This window comes from Scomber scombrus, chromosome 4 (assembly GCF_963691925.1).
Source record: "Scomber scombrus chromosome 4, fScoSco1.1, whole genome shotgun sequence".
Lineage (NCBI taxonomy): Eukaryota > Metazoa > Chordata > Actinopteri > Scombriformes > Scombridae > Scomber > Scomber scombrus.
In genome coordinates this window covers 23,462,399-23,480,446 of record NC_084973.1, presented here as the reverse complement: position 1 = coordinate 23,480,446, position 18,048 = coordinate 23,462,399, and the positions used below count along the sequence as shown (strand labels likewise).

Sequence of the window (18,048 nt, the reverse complement as noted above, 5' to 3'; positions counted from 1 at the left end):
ATGCTGAGTACAGGCAAACGCCTCACATTCCGTAAGCATGAACTCTGCAAAAAAAAAAAAGAGAGAGAGAGAGAGAGAGAGAGAGAGAGAGAGAGAGAGAGAGAGATAGGGAGAGAGAGAGAGAGAGAGAGAGAGAGAGAGAGAGAGAATCGAAACAACACTTGAGGTTTGCTTCTGCCTTACATGTACAGACAAAGTGGAGGAAGAGGACGGGGGTCTTTTGTATTAGAAAGTTGTGAACCTGCAGAGCATTATTTTAAATGCCTCAGCAACTGCACACAATCAGGAGTCGATGAAAAACTGAGACATCAGTAGATTCCTGAAATGTTTGGTTCACATGCAGGTAAGTTTAAATGCATTACATACCAAGAGCCTGAATTCAGCCTTAAGTAACATACAAAGTGTTGCCTCAGTCAGCTTTGAAATATACTGGTGCTTTTTAAGATGCAAACATCACATATTAAACACGTCAATCAACACTTCATCACTTGCACATCGTGACCTGGATTTTAACTTTAGTTTTTTTCCATTGGTCTTTTTTAATCAAATACTACTGTATATTTAAACGTGACATATCAATACATACATGTTATGTGATTTTCTGTTACTTTTATACTATTATGATGTTGAATGGCTATGTTAAATATGGGCACAGATCTGAAACCTGAGGTAAGCATATGTAAAGTGCTCCCTGTAAGTCAAAAGGACTTCAGCCTGGTCCGAATGCTTTGTTTGCAATGTTACCTCTACTTCCTCCTTGCAATGACTTCAGATTGTTCACACATGCCCACAATCAGCCATCCCTTCCCTAGTTTCCATCTTGAGTAAAAAGCAGCAAAACCGAAATCCTACTACTATTGTCTGCTCCCATCAGTTACATGATATAAATCTGCAAACTATTAAAGGATTAGTCCAACAGTTTGGAAAATACTCTTGGGAAATAAGATTGATAGCACTCATGACATGTGCATTAATTATGGAGCTAGAGCCACGAGAAACAGTTTACCATCCATCCAGCACCTCTGTGCAGTGTCCATGTCATCATGGTGATGACAAGACTCAAGGTCACTGCACCCAGCTGTTGTTAACCAAGAAATAATTACTGTTAAACATGAACCACAACTTTTGATTTTGACAGTTTGCTTCTTGTATGGATTAAACAAAGAAGATATGATAATCAGGGAGCTTAAACATGTTGGTAGAGGTGTTTTAGTGAACTTTGGAGAGAGTCAGGTACACTAATTGCCTCCTGGCTGCAGCTTCATAATTACTGGGCAAACATGAAAGTTCTATCAATACTCACACATTGCTCTATCGGCAAGAAAGCACTTATGTTTATGTCCCAAAATGTTCCCAACTATTTCCTTGATTCAGTTACATGTGAATCTGAAGATTTGAATTTGAATGATTGATGACTGTGCTGTGCAGATAATTGGAGCAATTTGACAGTTGAATTTGACGACTAAGCTATTAGGTAATCCTGGTTTGGCAGACTGAATGTCATGAAAATCAGGTCTAATCAACAGCTTGATTAAAAACCCCTGCAGTTTCACATAAATAAAGTTAAAGGGGATCTCAATCTGCATTTGACCTGCACAAATATTAACTATCTCTCACATATTTTCAATTTTTGCTGGTGCAACAGCTGTTTCAACACATTGTGTAAAAACAACACATTCTATTTTCTTTCACACCTTGACTTGAAATATGGTTTTACGACCTAAAACAAACCATTTTGTTGAAATATAGAAACATTAAAAGAATAAATATGAGAGATGAAATCTTTGTGGTTTCTCTCAGGGCATTTCCTGGTATTATAGTATAACATTTGGAAAGCCTCAATCAGCTAAAGCAATGAGAGGAAGTCAGAGTCAAACTATCACAGTGGCATTTAATGTAAAATTAGGGCTTGGGAATGTAAAAGAACACCAGATGCAAACAAGTGTTACAGTGATGCCTGAGAAGAGATGTGTGATTTGTGCACAAACTGAAATCGCTTTTTTCTCCTGTTTTCCATTTCAAAGAAATCAACCATGAAAGTTGCAGAGGATGGGTGCAACAGGAATTGAGTGTAATCTACACAAAGATCTGGAGACAATGATTCAGTCCTTTATGAAAGCAATGTGGACAAATGCTGCATCGGTGCCAGGTCATTAGTGGGGAAACCCTGCTCCCACAACTACTGTTCTGCTTTTCAATGCCAACTATGGAAACTGATGGAAACAGACCGATTTCTAGATAGAGGACGTGTAAACTAAGTTTTATAATAGGTGGAAAAATACAGGAGAATAAAAACCAAAGTGAAAAATGAAATTTTTGTGAGATAGAAGTGAAAATATACTGTTAAGGTCTCAATGTTTCTCTCGTGTGAGAGCAGCTGTGAGGAGGTCCAGCCAGAGTTTCTCATCTTTGGGTAATCACCACACTGACGACAAAGGTACAAAATGTTTCTGGGTCAGATTCAGTGGAATCCAGAGAGCCAATGCAAGACCAAAAAGACAAGAGCCAAGTCTCAAGACAACAATGACGACATCTAATTTTGGTGCCAATTCTCTGGATCTGCCAGAATAAATCCCACAGAAAATCCCACTCCATCCATGTTTTTCCACTCTTTAGCATTTACACTTGTACCATGCTGTGTTATCACACTCCCCCGTAGCATCTGGAGGGTATTTCCGGTATTGCTCTTGTGGCCGTCAGTTTCACACACTTGACGTTTGTGTCTGTGGAATGTTGTCTGCTGCTGACACTGCTCTGTCTCAAGACAAATCCAAGTCTGAGTCAAGAGCTGTTGTTTCCTGCTCACCAGACTGTGGTGCCAGTGATGACTATGACATGACTCAAAACATATGCATGCTGCGTGTGCAATAACAAAACCTTGAAGCATCCAAATAAATCCCTATGAGGTTATTGATCTCATCATCTGTGAATCTAATATTTCATTCATCATGTGTAACAGGAGTAGCTGGGCGTAAACTTTCCTAGCCAAATTCTTCTTCTTTTGGGCTTCATGTGTTAACATTTATTAGTTTAGAACAGCCGAGTCTTCGGGTCTGGAAGAGCAACAATACATAAAACAGGAGCACCCATTTCCTTGGGCGCTGGCAGGATTTTTGCAGTAGGCCTGAGGGATGACATCGCTGCAGGCTGAGTGCATCTTGTCGAGTTTATGTAGAAAATGAAAACCAGAGATTGCAAAAGAACACAAAGGACAGGAAAGGGAAACGAGATGGAGAGAGTTTGCACTTTCCAGTGCCCACGTGACAGGATATTACAGGAATTAAAAGGCATCCTCTTATCCTTTGGGAAATTGATTCATTAACTGCACACTAAGAAGCTCTAATGTTTCAGTCTTTAAATGCACATTTAATTAGTATCAGTTGTAAAGTGCTCTCAGTTAGATATCTCGGCGGGAGGATATACAGTGGTTAACCATTTCCATCTAGTATTTTTATGTTTCTCTATTCTGGCTTCAAGCAGTAGGAGATAGGACAGTGTCTCCTCTCTTCCCCATAATCTGCTGCTGGGAACATATTAACATACAAATATCCTCAGAGAGCCGGGTGGTTGCATCTTAAAACCCAGCAGTGATGAAAGCAGCCATTATTTGTCATCTTCTGTGGACCTGCTCACTGTCACATCTGTCAAGCTGGATTCTCATCTGACAAAAACAAACCTTGTCCCTTTGTCACACCAGGACAAGATTGCACAGTATATCCACCTCAAGACAGAGAACAAAGGGCCAGCATTGGTCACAGCTGTGTACAGGGAGGATTTCTTTCACCGCCCAAATCAGACAATCTGCGCACGAGGACGAGAAAATGTTATCTCCAATAAGCACTGTTTTGCATAACTTGGATATCTTAGGTGGTGCTGATGGCAGCTAATGAAAACCTCTCCCAGCTGTTTCTGACCTTTATCCTGTTCAGTACATGTTCACTGTCATCCATCCTGCCACTTTTTAACAGTGGCCAGATGTCCCAGATGGCGAGCTGGGCTCTGCACTGTCAGCAGATCTGTGAGCCAAGCGTGAGCTTAGCGTGAAACACTGACACGGCACACCAGTCCTCCAGGGACTCAGCAGCAAGCAGGCAAGGAAACCTGCAGAGCTGCTCAGTTCATTATCTTTGTCTCTCTGTCATTATAAAATGGTAAGACGTTACACAGGTCGTATACACTCTGCAGCACGTGTCTGAAGCACTTTGAAAGGCCATGTAAAGGGCAAGTGAACCTATCAGGACATATCATTTTTTGCCATGTCGTTCACTGTATTCTAAATGTGATCAGACATGTTCAGTCCAATCAGTTCAACACTCAACACTTGATACAGAAACACACAGGACCAACAAACAGCTTTCTGTGAAATTTATTTTGCTTTTCTGCTTCTACATCAATCTCTTCATGATGCAACCAACATCACGAAGGTTAAAAACAGTTGAACTGTCTACTAGAAAGACTGCATTAATAAAAACAGATGAGGAACCCTCTACCCTCTAACAGCCTTCTTCTCAACACTATTCGAAAACTAACCAACATTGTTTTTGACACAAATCCATGTATCAGGCATAGAAAGTGTTCATTTCACTCATCCCTACCATTCTGAAAGCTTAAAACCAGCGACAGTACTGGCTGTGCCATGTGTAAGGCATGGGTTCCTCTTGTCAAAGCAAGTAATCCTCTCTTGATCCTGACTTTGTCACACTGTGTGTGTGTGTGTGTGTGTGTGTCTGAAAATCAAATCCTGGGGTCCTCTGGGAAAACGGCACAATCGAACAATATTATCTCCCGACACTGTTCTCGTCCAAAGCACAGTGCTCTTTTTTTTCAAAGACTGCAAAATTTGTAGCTTTGTAAAAACAAATAGAATATATTTCTACATATACAGTATATAAAGCTTTTACTTAGTAACTAGTAACAAAATTGACCAGAGAGACATAATCTGAAGGCACAGCGAGACAGTGGTGACGGTGGCTGCTCAGCGAGGAGACTGTAAACATTTTTGTCCTGTTTGTCAAGGAGGAGCGAGATACCAGGAAGGGCTTGAGTGTTTCCAGAAGGCAGTACAGTGGCCACAAGAGCATGGCCGCTCCTGGAGTGGCAGTCACTTCAACAGTCAGTTAAAAACAGTGTTATAAGGCTAAAAAAAAACACTTGATAATATGAGATCGTGCAGCAGCGGATAAAAAGTCTCTGCAGGTCGTAACATTGATTAGATTGAATTCCCCAAGTGGTGCACCATCATTATCATTGATTCCTATCAAATCTGAAGGCATAAAAGTCTTAAGTTGGCCTGACTTCATTGTATTATGCATCCTTTTTTTAAAATAAGGACATCACAAACCCCCCCAAAAATGTGGCCAACACACACAGAACCCTGGATTTGGTTGAAATTTCAATATTATTGGAGTGTTATCTCCTTGAATGTCCCTCCCTGCTGGATGAACAGCATTTAGCGGTGTGTGATTCTGGCTGTTCTCTGCCAAAAACGCCACTGGCTGGCCAAGGGAGGTGCTTTGCTGTTGATCACCAAGGTCTACACTGACAGGCTGCAATGAGCGATCTGTTACGCGTTGTCATATTTCTGCAAGGCCTCCTCAAGCTTGCCGGTGATTTTCTGGAAGAAGGCGATCTGCTGCTGTAGGTAGTGCTGCATCTGTGCCTTGAAGTCGCGCACACGGATCTGATGGAAGTGCTGGATCTCGGCCAGCGTGGCGCAGGAGATGATGTTGCAGCGCTCGTTGATACCTTCCGCCTGTGCCCCGTCCATCTTGCCCTCCTCCACATGCTTATGGCTCTCTTTCACCTTCGTCAGGGCTCCTGTTTGGGATGAAAAACAGCAGAACCTGAGAGTTAGTTCATGATTTACTTTCTTTCCCACGGTTATTATTGTGTACTTCTTTTTTTACTCCTGTGTGAGAATGCATACTAGAGACCATATGACAACCACACCTTTTTATCTCTCACCATCTACACACGTTTGAACAAGTGTTCCTTGTTACACACATTTGATTCAATTTCCCTATGCTTAACCTTTAACTTATCGAATGGACATCTGACTTACAGACTGTTTAAAAGTTAAGTTAATTAATAACCTAAATATTTTTGCTATGCAGAATCAAGAGCACAACATGACCTAACCCCAACTTTAAGGAAGTGACTTAAAATAGCTTGAAGACTCTTAGAATGAACAGTTTGTTCCAAACTCCCTGAGAACCAGAGCAACATCTGTGTCTATAGTTGGGAAATGCGAGTGGGCTCCGACTCTAAAAATATCTCACATTATGTCACTATAAAGGCTTTTCAAAACAACCTTTTAAGGGAATTTAGATACCATCTACCAATGTTGTTGGCAATTTCAAGGACATAATATCAACACGGGCAACTGCCTACCAAATGTGAACAAGTCTGATGGCTATTCTCGGACATTTTCAGACTCTTTAAGGGATGGTGAGGATGTTTGGTTCTAAAAATGTCAACTTTGCTTGCAAGATATATCCCATTACAGGGATTTAATGATTAGAAATGTGTTTCAGTTTCATTTTGAGTTCAGCTTACATTACTTTGACCTCTGTTTTTGTATAGGGGAGGAGCATTACAGGAAAGGTTCGATGTAGTAAATATTTAGATCCTTTGCGTAAAAGTAGCCACATCACACTATAAAAACACTTCATTACATATAAAGCTCCTAGACTGAAAATAAGACTTCAGTAAATGAGCATTGTTATCAGAATGTACTTTGCTTAAATCTGAAGTATCACAAATTTAAGTATTCAACAGTAATCACCCCTGCGAGTGATAAACTATAATATATTATTATTGAATTATTATTACTAATGCATTAATATGTAAGTAGCATTTTAATGCTGTAGTTGTTTATGGTGGAAATTACATTAAAACTATATTACTAATTTCATCTATGACAATGCATCATATATATTTGCTGACTCAATTTTGTATGTAAACCTCCTTTACCTCCTACAGTACTGACAGTAAAGTCCATCATATCACACATTCATACTGAGAGTTTCGTCACTGTGTGCTTTAACACATCTGAGTTTCCACCCCCTCCCCCCCACCCCCCCCCACGAAGACATCACTGTGGTGGGCTCTTGTAGCATAAGCAGACTGAGAAACAACACTTAAACCTCTGATCTTCGCACAGTCAACTGTCACTGCTGCTGCACCCTCTTGAAAAAAAACCCACACACACACTATCGAAATTTGCTAACTGCAGAATTAGCCTTCAGCCATTTTGGTGCCAAAGCAAGAAATTAGCCTACAACTTTCCAGACAGATGGGTCAATGGGAGCGGAAGGCCGGGTCAACACACCAGGAGCTCATGACAGATGACTTATCAAACTGCTGACATTTTTTGACTGAGGAAAGGAAGAAATGTCATGAGCAATAAGTATGAAGCTGCAACGCAAGAGGAACTGACAGGACATGACCTCCTGTCTGAACTAACTACTTAGACATATTTATATGTCACAGCTGGATGTGACATGGACAGCCAAAGAAAGACACATTGCTACGGGATGTGACATGAATGCTAATATAATTTATGAATGAATGGCCTTCTTAGTGTTCTTTAAGTGCGTTCTTCTCAAAAGTAATACGATTTCCGACTTGATTTGCAGGCCAAAGCGCAGATGTTTGAAATGCATCTCTTTATTCAATTAACTTTAGCAGCCTTTGTGATATTTCAAACATGTGCAGATGGTGCAGCCACAGATCTTTTTGCTTATGTAACAGAAAAGCGAGTGCAATGACAAAACTGTTGATCAAATGGATGGAACTGAAACAATTAGCTGATTAACTGAATGACGGAAAAAAGGAATCGGCAGCAACTTTAAAATAACTGTTTCAGTCATTTTTTAAACAACAAACCTGAACATTACCTAGTTCAAGCTTCAAATTGTGTAGATTTATATCTTCTATCTAATTCATATCATTGTAAACTTAATTCTTATACTTAACTTAATAACATTTGGTTTTGGACTGATGGACAATCAAAAAAAAAGCAATTTAAAGACATCACATTGGCAGTTTCTCTCACTAAATAGCCCTGACATTTTTCAAACTACACCTGCTACTTCCCTTAATGTGGGAAAAGCATTGGTGAAAACATACATACGTAGTCTGAGTGCACGCACGTGTGACATTTCAACATTGCAGCATGTGCGAGTGTCAACACCGATGTGTTGTAATCTTTCAAAACGAAACAGACGACATGTGGTAAGATGAGCACACCTCCCTGCATGGCATGGCCAACTGACAGACAACATAATCCTTGCAGTAATTGCTTAAGGGTGGGTGTGAAGGTGCCCTTAAGATACGCAACAAAACTTCCTGTATTGGCTTGTCATGGGATTTTGTAGTCATTATGTGAGCTTAGTCATAGCTCTGTTTAAAATGTGATTCAGGCTGCTTGAGACCTGAAAGATGAGACCACAGAGGACACACTGATCTAACCCTGCACTTATTTTGGCTTCTGACAACCCTTAAATTCAGCATTACTAATTAACTGAAACATCATCTCAATGTCTGAGCAAAGTTCAGAAAAAAGCTTTATGGATGCCTTTTTCACGACTTGCAACACTCAACATGTAAGGCTTTATATTACAGCACACAGAGGGAAGAATATGCTGACAAAACCCTACAAAACAGACATTTCTTCGCCCTTCCCCCCAAAAAACTGTGCCCAGTCTGCCTTCTGGCTGTAGCTCCCTCAGCTGCAGTTTAACCCAGATCTTTGAAATTCTTCTAATGCACAACAGATTGAACATGACAGAAAAAAAAAGTAAATATAACAGGGCAGAGAGAGAGAGAGAGAGAGAGAGAGAGAGAGAGAGAGAGAGAGAGAGAGAGAGAGAGAGAGAGAGAGAGAGAGAGAGGAACAAACACAGCTGTCCCAAAGGTGTTTCACTGTACCTTAAAGGTCTCTGGCTTCCTGCATTTTAAAAGCCCACTAATGGACTAAGTAGGAATAATTGTTACCATGGAGACGTTGTGAGAAAGGCAAGAGTTCAGTCATAAGAGATTGTGCCAGCAAACTGTAACATGCATCGCTTTGTCATTTTCACAGTTGTTGCAAAAACACAACCACCAATTAAATGTTGATTCTGACTAGTAGATTATTTTAATATTGATTCATCGGCTGAATATTTTCTCAATTAAATGACTAATTAGTTTATGAAATGGCAGGTCATTATGAAAAATGAGCCACAATTGAAGTCTTCAATTTGCTTGTTTTGTCCAAAAAGTGAATATATATTTCAGTCCTACTAGACATCTTTGCTTTCCCAGGTCACAGCAAGTATTTATCCTTAAACAGTATCAATTTACACATTTTATATAAACCTGAGAAGATATATGATTGAGCTACTTATTGGTGATATTCTGCAGTGTCACAGCAGAAGATGAGCGCCTCAGAGGAAATCCTCCCTGGATGTGTGGAGGTGGCACAGAGCCCTCCTGGGCTCATAGAGGCAGCGGCTTCAGCTCTTACGTAATCCCTGGTTACACAACACCCTAGCTACTGCGAGCCTGTGACCCGAACAACCAGCGGCTATACCCATCTCATCACTCTCCACCACCTTGATTGTCCATTTGTGCATCGGAGGACATTTAAATGCCTGTAACAATATATCAGACAGACCTGCAGCGGCTGACTCAGCAGGAAAACCTGACATCCTTGTATATCAGTGCTTCCCCTTACTTGCCAGCCATTGTTTTATCATTTCATGTGGTGATAAAACTATGATGAGATCAGAAAAATACAGCTCTTGGTAATGTGCTGAATAGATAAAAATCAACAAGGAAGAGAATACTTTTACATACTGTCCTTTCCTTACTGGATTGTAATGGACAAGGTCTCCTGTCTATGCTTCCAGTAAACTAAATAAATTGCACACACATACAACTGTTAAGTGTTCGTCAGTGTGTAAATATGACCTTTTTTAAGTCACACACAACCATATCTAGATCATAAGAGCTATGAACATTTTATCAACTCAAATATTCTTAGTAAACCCACATATGGGTGGTGCTCTGTTATTTTAGCCAAAGTGATAATATGCCCCAGTCTAAAGTAAACAGAAAGTTTGTCCTTAAAGTAGCACTGAAGGCAAGATCAATATTATCACACTGAGTAAGTGTTTGAACAAGAACATACAGCAGCAAAACTGGTTGTTCTTTAATACACACATGAGAAAAAAAGATCTGTGCCTAAAATAAAGAGAGAGATATGTGTTTTCACTTCTGCATATGCAGACCATTTTTAATCCACACCCAGTGCGGTCAAAAATGTTCAATTACCTTCTCTCTTGAGCTTTAATGATGCCGAATAAGAGCAATAAAAGAAGTTCACACATCAAAAGACGAGTAATTTCTCTGGTAATCAGCCAGTTTATCGTTTAAAATTGTTTTGAATCACAAACAGTGAACATTTAACCTTCTCCCCCCTTCCTCATTGTCAAGAGCTTAAAATAAGCAGAAAGCAACACAAACCAAATGCACAGTATTAAAACCACAATATCAGATTAAGACAAAAATAAAGGATGAGAGGCTCAATATGTTTTTGAAAGTCTCATATCTGAGTGGGCATTGTCCCACCCAAACCCCACACTAATGGCTAATGGAGTCCCTGTAGACGAGGAGATCAATAGAGTGATGGTCAAAGTCTCTCTGTGGGAAAGCTCACATTTCACCAGTCATGAGGTATACGTATAAAAAAAAAACCTGTCTGGAGTCTGAGATCACAATGAGACAGATATAGAGAGCTAAAAATGGAAATCAGCTGTTGATAAGGCTGACAAGCGCTACTGTGCTGCGTTTCTCCTAAAGAGCTGAGATATGACTGTAAGACCACCACCAGAGACAAAGATAACCTCTGATAAATAAGGGGCTTTAAGCTTATTAGCCTCAACCTGTACTTTCAAAGCTGCCATGGTTACAATTTCACTTTCTCGTTTGCTTCAAATTTTTATTAACCAATTCGAAAGCCCAGCAGTATTTCAGTCCCAGCTGACCTACTTGGGCCAAACAGTTTCTGTGTGACCACTTCTGCAACGGAAATGTGCACTTTGGTTTTGTGACAACAGAGGATGTGGCCTAGCCTCTCTACAGGTGTCTAACAGGGAGAAGTACAGCAATAAACTTCACTTTATAATAGAAGAATAGCACTTGTGGATGTTTCCTCCAGATGTTTATCAGGGAAGTTGTATTAAAGCTGGACGACACATGGGGTAGACATAAACAGACATGGAAAAGGAAGTATCTTTTTGAAACTACAAGAGAGGAAGAAAAAGACACTGGTAGGGTAAGGGAGGTGATACTGTCTTCACACTAAGATATGCCAGTGAACTATAAGCTGTTACAGTCATTTAATTGCAGTATGAACAGTTAAGTGCTGGATGATTTGATGAGACCTTGAGGCAAGCAGACTATGACTTTAGAAGGTGAATGTCAATTACCTTTTGCAGCAGTTATTTGCATTAAACACCTGCAGGCTATTTGAGTAACAAGTAACCATTCAGCTGGAACGTTTAAGTTATTTAACCTTTACATACTGTCCATACAATTCATAATTAGTCTACAAATCTATCTTTCATTCATAAATACCTTATCGTAAGGCTGAGTAATAAATCGATATTGTGATATGAGACTAGATATTGTCTGATTTTGGGTATTGTAATATGTAAAATGGCATAAGTGTTGTCTCTTCCTGGTTTTAAAGGCTGCATAACAGTATGTGATGTAATTTTCTGAACTTACCAGACTCTTGTAGTTGTTCAATTATTTGCCTTTACCCACGTAGTCATTCTATCCACATTACTGATGATTATTTACCAATAGATTAAGCACCAATATTCATCCCTACAATATTGTTGCAATATCAAAATCAAGGTATCATGATCTGAGCATAAAGAACTGTTTATAACCTAAATTAACTTTCAGTCAGGAGCAAAAATCAGCCTTCAAACTTGCAAGAAATAATGATTTGACATTTATTGTGATAATTATCAATATTGTTGACTGATATGTTATCACATTTTTGGCCATACTGCACAGCTCTACCTTATCAGTGATTAATAAATAAGCAATCAGTCCTTAATAGAGCTTTCAGAGAGCAGAGAGAGAATATTATTTAGGTTTTATGTATTTTATATATTACTGTTTGTTTATGGAGAAAAAAAACTCTCATGTTACTCTTACCAAGAAAACATAACAGCCATCATAATTCAATGAATGTTAATGTGAAGAATGCAGCAATGAATACAAATAAATATGCTTCAATTTTAACCTGGAACAGCCTGTATGTACAATAATTTGTATCAGCTGCATGAAGAGAAAGTTGACATATTTTCATGTTTGTATATTTGGGTCACTTTAGGAAAAGTTATAACATTTTGGGCTAAAAGAAAGCTGTTACAGGTTTTTTTACCTCTCTGAAATGTATAAAAAAAGAGTATAATCCAAGCACATTAACTGTTTTACTATGTGCCATAAGAAATGTTTATGGCCTGGAAAAGACACTAGCACAGTACAGATCAGCAGAAGGCCAGACATATAGAGTCTTTGACAGAGAAGGATTACCTGGGATTAATGTGTTTCTGTCTTTGACTTTTTCTAAAAACATAAATTTCCTAGGGATGTGTTTTCGCTTGCATTATGATTTAGTGAAAAAGGAACGCAAGCATAGTTAAAAAACTGAATCCACCGGACTGTCCGTTAGAAGAAAGATGAGATCAAAGTAATTCTGCTTTTCAATATGCAACATGTGACTGTCCTTTCATCTGATGTATGCTCGGATTTTTCCATCAGCTTTGTCTCAAGTCTGCCAGAGTGGTGAAGCCCTTTTTAATTGTGCTCTGTCATCCTTTCTCAACATTTCTCGTGCAGCAAGGTCCTCTGTATGTGGTATCAAGAGTATCAGAGTTTCTTATCTGAGGAATTATTCTTGTCTTATCACAACAGATTGAGTAAATGGCTGTGTCACCTTATTTGGGCTATGTGCAGCCTTCGCGGCAAACTGGATTTAAGCTGACTGGGATGTTTGTGTCCCACTGCAGCCTAAACACAGTCTGTCCTGTTTCCCTACTGTTGTTTGTTGTGCACTGACTGGGCCCCAAATCATAGACTAAAATGTCTACTGGCAAGGTGGGCAATTAACGAAAGTTCACAGAAATACTGCAAACTTCAGCTGTGGCTCTACTAAAAGTCACATTGGCAAGTTTTATGGCTTTAAAGTCGACTTTTTGAATCTTTATACTTGGTCAAATGAAATGCTGGGCACCACAGGGGACTCACTCTAACTGCTGGATGAAAAGATTAATTTCCCATCCTGATCTGAGAGCCATGTGAATGTAGTAAGGTGGAGCGCTGGGACTAGACATAATGCATGGTAAGGATTAGTTCACATTATCCTCTCATCTCGCAATGCCATATAGGCCTATATGTTGTCCTACATGCCCCTGTTTCATTTAGGACTTCTAGTTGTCAGAAACTATAAAGGTTTTCATTCTATATGATTCAAAGAGAAACCTACTAAAGGAAAGCACTAATGCACCACGTAATGTTCAGAAAGCAGTCAGTCAGGTTTAACCAAGCCCCGAGGTGTCAGTCTGAGTTGTCTTTCTCTAGATAATCCTTTTCTTTTTCCCATCAAGAAGAAAGCACGTGCCACATTCTCATATACAGTAGTTAGAGCTTCTCTCTAAACAGCATATGCCACAATGCTGTGCCTCTTGCATAACAGTGTTGCCTCTCATGAGAGTGACATTTTGCCACACAATGAGAACAATCGCTGGGTTAGGGTCATGTAGGAGGATGGCCTGGGTAAGCCTAATATTGACTTTCTGGACAAAGACTGTAACACAACTGCTTACTATCGATTCAACTGGATAAAATTTACATTTTTTGACAGCAGTGAGATCGGCAAGTCAGATAGGCTATACTCCATCTTTCAAGCGTATAATAGTTCACCAGCAATGGAAAATCAAACACAGCAGTCGGTCAAGTAGGTGTCGCCCATTTGACTCAGCAGGTGGGACAAACTGGCAGCAGGGCGTAAACCAATCTCCCAATGCAAACACTGCCTATTTGTTTTGCAAAGTGACATAAGCTATTATTTGACTGCTGGGGTCTGACTGCGAAAACTTCCTGAAATGAATTACGCAGTTTATCTTGTTATGGACAGCAAACACACTTATTTCTTTACTTTAAAACATGTTGATTGTATCTCGGCCAAACTTGTGGTAGAGAGTAAGGTTTGGAAACTGCAGTTATGATCCCAGAGGTAGCGTGTTTTTCATTTTATACGTGCATATGTGGAGAATTGTAAATTGACTGGAACCCTTGGATTATGAGGAACATTACTGGCCAAGTTTTTCAAGAGATTTGTCTCCAAGTGTAGCTCTGTGCTTTATTTCAATGGCATTTCTTTTCAATGTTGCCTTTTTAGTTTTTTACTCAGTATTGCATTTATGCTAACTATGTATTTTTTCAGTTCAAACAGATGATTTGACTTATCTGTCAAATATTTTACTGATTAATTGATTGGGTTAAAAATGTCAATGACTTTTTTTCAAAGCTAAAAGGCATCATCCTCAAATGTTGTTTTGTGCCGACTAACAGTGTAAAACTCAAAGATATTCAGTTTTCTCTCATAGAAGACTAAAGAAACCAAAAATATTCATATTTAAGAATCTGGAACCAGATAATTTTGCATTTTTTTCTTCAAAAAATATAATAAAATAGTTGTTTGATTATAATAGCAATTAATTTTTTGTAAAAAGGTTTAATGTTGCATCTCTAAACAAATATAAATAAAGGAAAAGGTTGTCTACAAGCTGTCCTGATGTCATGTTTGAACAGACTTAAACAAGAGTTTGGCTCCTGTGAAAGCAACTTTAAGAAAAGTGAAAGGTGTGACAGTGTTGTTATTTTACCTTTCTGTACGTGGATGATGTCTGGGTAGTTTGCCAAGTGACCCTGGTAAAGAGCTAACAAATCTGTGATTGGGTCAAGATCCTTGATGGGCTGCTCAGCAAAATACTCCCCAATGCATTCATATGCATCCCCAGTGAAGGAGATCGCCTGGTTGAGTCCAGCAGAGTATGCCTGCTGGTCTATTTCAAAGGCCTGGCTGAGGACCTTGAATGACATCCCCACTTTCTGATACTCCTTCTTAAAGCCAGTGATCTGCTTGCGGGCGAACTCTCCCACGGTGGCATTGAGCTGCAAGGCGCTGTCGTCCATCCTTTTGGTGAATGTCTTGAATCCGTCTATTTTGCTCTCGACTTCCTGAAAGTCAAGTGGAGCCACGGGGGTGCTGATGGTGAGAAAGAAGTTTGCCCCGACCATCTCGTCCTTCTCCGCCTTCCTCTTACCCTGCTTCCAGGCCTTCTCGTCTGTGCTGCTGCAGGTGAGGAAGTGCTGGAAAACATCACACTTGGACAGGACTGGGTGGCTGGTCATGTGGTTCATCCACCATATGAGGCCTTTCCTCCTCTTGGTAATGAAGTCCTCCTCAAAGCGCCCGGTAGCCTGCTTCTCTGGGATATGGGGCACTGAGATAACAGGGAATTTCTCCACCAGTCGAGCATACAGCCAGTCAAAGTGCTTATACCTCCTGTTCACTTGGGTCTGTGTGTGGGTGGGTGTCAGCTTATAGGACATGTAGCTTTTCATGCCCTTGAACTTTGTCTGTTTGGTGGGGTCGTCAATTGAACAGGCGAAGGGGTACGGGTTCTCCTGCCACTCTGGACCATACTGTCCCAAAACCACGCAGATCTTATCCCCATCCTTCACAAAACCTGATGCCTCCCCGAGCACAAACGCCTCTCCACCTGACTTCACAAAAGTAGAGAACCTGTTCAGGTTTCTGCTGACTGTGGCAGAGCTCTTCGCTTGCTGTGCATTACCTCTTGCCATCGAGGACGTTGACACCCTGTAAGTGGAGGGCCCGTTGCCTTCAAAGTCATGATACCTTCCTCCCACAGTCCCCGGCTCATCTGCCACAGTGGAGCTGTCATCCCAGTCGTCATCCCAGTCATCATCACTGCCTTGGCTGGGCTGCTGGTAAGAGTGGTGCTGCTGTGGTGGATGCTGCTGCTGTGTGGGGGGTGAGAAGGAGGTGAAACCGGCAGGAGGAGAGGGTTTTGGAAAGTTCTCAACTTTATTCTGGGGTTTACAAGAGCCGTCAAACCCTTCTGGAGGGATGTTGGCGTAACGGGAGTCCGGGTAAGTGTCCCCAGATGTGTTGCAGCTGTTGTTGTTGAACGTGGATGCGGCGTCGCTCTTCAGCACCTCCACGTAGGAAGCGGGGAACAGTCCCCTCTCTCCTTTGCTGTTCACCCCCTCATACCAGCCCTCAATGTCCTTTTCGCTGTACAAAGTGAGGACTTCATTCTCCCGCACGGACACCTCCCCGGGGTTTTCGGAGTTGAAGTCGTACAGCGCCCTGGCTCTGAGCGCCATGATTCACCGCAGCTGGCAGGAGAGGAGCAGGACAGCGGGCTAACTTATGGCAGGCTGGCCGGGGGCAGAGGGAAGCACAGCGGGCAGCCCACCCGAAACTACTGCTGAAACTCCGCGAACAAACTTCTCGCACTTGTGAGCGAAAAAAAAAAAATCCCGTTTGTATCCCGTTCTGCGCGGTCCTTCCTCTCGGTCCACCCCGAGAGGAAACTGCAGTGTTGTTGTTTTTTTTATTCCAGAGAGGTTGCAGTGTGTGTATGTGTGTGTGAAACTGGAGCGACGGTATTTTTCCGCTACAATAACATTAATCTGAGCTCCTCCAGCCGTCCTCCGATCCGCCTCGGACGCTTCTGCCTGTGCTGGCTGCGCAGCCACAGCACGTCGACCAGGCTGAATAATCGAGGGCGGAGCTACAACATGCTGCAATCCACCCAGACAACACAAATCAACCGCCTGTGTGAGCTTACAGAAGCTTTTCCACACTTCATGGGGACTTCAATATCACAGACCTCCATCACCAGCCTTAGAGGACTTTATGTCCCTAAAAGCCACTATCAATCATTACAGGTTGCTAATGCTAACTTCAAACACATTCAGGGTTGAAACCAGGATTTTTAGAAATACTGTATGCATGTGACTTTAATGGGTTTTCCATGTTTTGGTTAATAATAATAATGGCAAACTAGGCTATGAGTTATGCAATATCATCATTAAAGGACAGGTTCCCAATTTTTTAAAGTCTATTTTAAAACAATATCCATGTGCCTAAATTAACATTGAAATAGATGTTCCTTGCCATAATCATTCCTCCTGTTCATCCCTTCATAATACACTTATAATGTAAGTGATGGGGGACAAAATCCACAAGCCTCCTCCTCCTGTGCAAAAATGCATTAAAAAGTTGATCTGAAGTTAATATGAAGCTTCAGTTGTCCAAATTAGTCAAATCATGTAGATATTGTTCCGTATTACTGGGTATCTTTTTTTTCTTTTTAGTGCCAAAGTTCCTCTTTTTGTTACTTTACTTCCACCACAGTTTAACTGGAAAACACTGTTTGAGGAAATAGAAAGAGGGAATTTGATGCTAAAAAGATTGTAAATGTGGCAAATATGCACTTGATGACTGCTGAATCCTAATTATAAGCTTCCGATACTTTGAATGCATTTTTGCACAAAATGACCAAGAATACCAAAAGCACATTTGAAGGGGACTTTTTAGTAGTCAGGAGGAATGATTACAGAAAGGAAAACCTCTTTCACTTTTCATAAGGGCACAGGATTGTTGTTTTAAAACAGACTTGAGTGACGCCTTTTTCCTGACTGCATTCTGGAGAATATATCTTGATGTTATCAGTGATTATTACCCTGTAAGACTATTTCCACACCTGATTACCACTTAAATTGTAAGCTGCCTATAGTGACAGGCTGCTATAACCCTCATCCTCCCTGAAATACTGAGGGCATAACCTCCAGGGGTCCTTCCCAAAATGAGGATAAGTTTATTCCAGTATGCTCAAGGCCATAACTACCTTTAGACTTGACCCAATCCTCATTTTGGGGATGATC

The 18,048-nt window shown here is 40.7% G+C and overlaps 1 protein-coding gene across 1 annotated transcript; it reads right to left on the bottom strand.

The window, feature by feature from the left end:
- Nucleotides 1-1,749: 1,749 nt before the first annotated feature.
- snx18a (sorting nexin 18a) lies at nucleotides 1,750-16,852 on the bottom strand. Its single transcript, XM_062416953.1, has 2 exons — nucleotides 14,952-16,852; nucleotides 1,750-5,817 (listed from the first exon to the last, which is right to left on the bottom strand). Exons 1-2 carry the CDS (start codon nucleotides 16,480-16,482, stop codon nucleotides 5,564-5,566), a joined length of 1,785 nt encoding a protein of 594 aa, XP_062272937.1. The 5' UTR covers nucleotides 16,483-16,852; the 3' UTR covers nucleotides 1,750-5,563.
- Between the last annotated feature and the right edge of the window lie 1,196 nt (nucleotides 16,853-18,048).